At 59.2% G+C, this 414-nt stretch overlaps 1 protein-coding gene across 1 annotated transcript; it reads left to right on the top strand.

Annotated features, from left to right (window-relative positions):
- Positions 1-55: 55 nt before the first annotated feature.
- Positions 56-407, top strand: LOC121939406 (histone H1-like; the record flags this gene model as incomplete). Its single annotated transcript, XM_042482422.1, has 1 exon — positions 56-407. A coding segment is annotated over exon 1 (352 nt), but the record flags the coding sequence as incomplete, so codon positions are not given.
- Positions 408-414: the final 7 nt, after the last annotated feature.

The raw sequence follows: 414 nt of genomic DNA, 5'->3' as shown, positions 1-414 counted from the left end.
ATCAGTCCAGTCTGACTCTCTGTTATCCTGACGAGGAACAGCACTGCGGGACAACATGGCAGAAGAAGCTCCAGCTCCAGCCGCCGCCGCTCCGGCCAAAGCAGCCAAGAAGAAGGTCTCCAAACCGAGGAAGGCCGGTCCCAGCGTCAACGAGCTGCTCGTTAAAGCTGTGGCCGCATCCAAGGAGCGGGGCGGCGTGTCTTTGGCCGCCCTCAAGAAGGCTTTAGCTGCCGGAGGATACGATGTGGAAAAGAACAAAGTCCGCGTCAAGACCGCCATCAAGTCTCTGGTGGCGAAGGGCACTCTGGTGCAGACCAAGGGGACCGGGGCCTCCGGATCCTTCAAGATGAGCAAGAAGGCTGCTGCTCCTCCAAAGGCCAAGAAGCCCGTCAAGAAAGCCGCTGCTAAAGCCAA

Source organism: Plectropomus leopardus, unplaced genomic scaffold (assembly GCF_008729295.1).
Source record: "Plectropomus leopardus isolate mb unplaced genomic scaffold, YSFRI_Pleo_2.0 unplaced_scaffold47774, whole genome shotgun sequence".
Classification (NCBI taxonomy): Eukaryota; Metazoa; Chordata; class Actinopteri; order Perciformes; family Serranidae; genus Plectropomus; species Plectropomus leopardus.
This window is presented reverse-complemented; position numbering and strand designations above follow the sequence as displayed.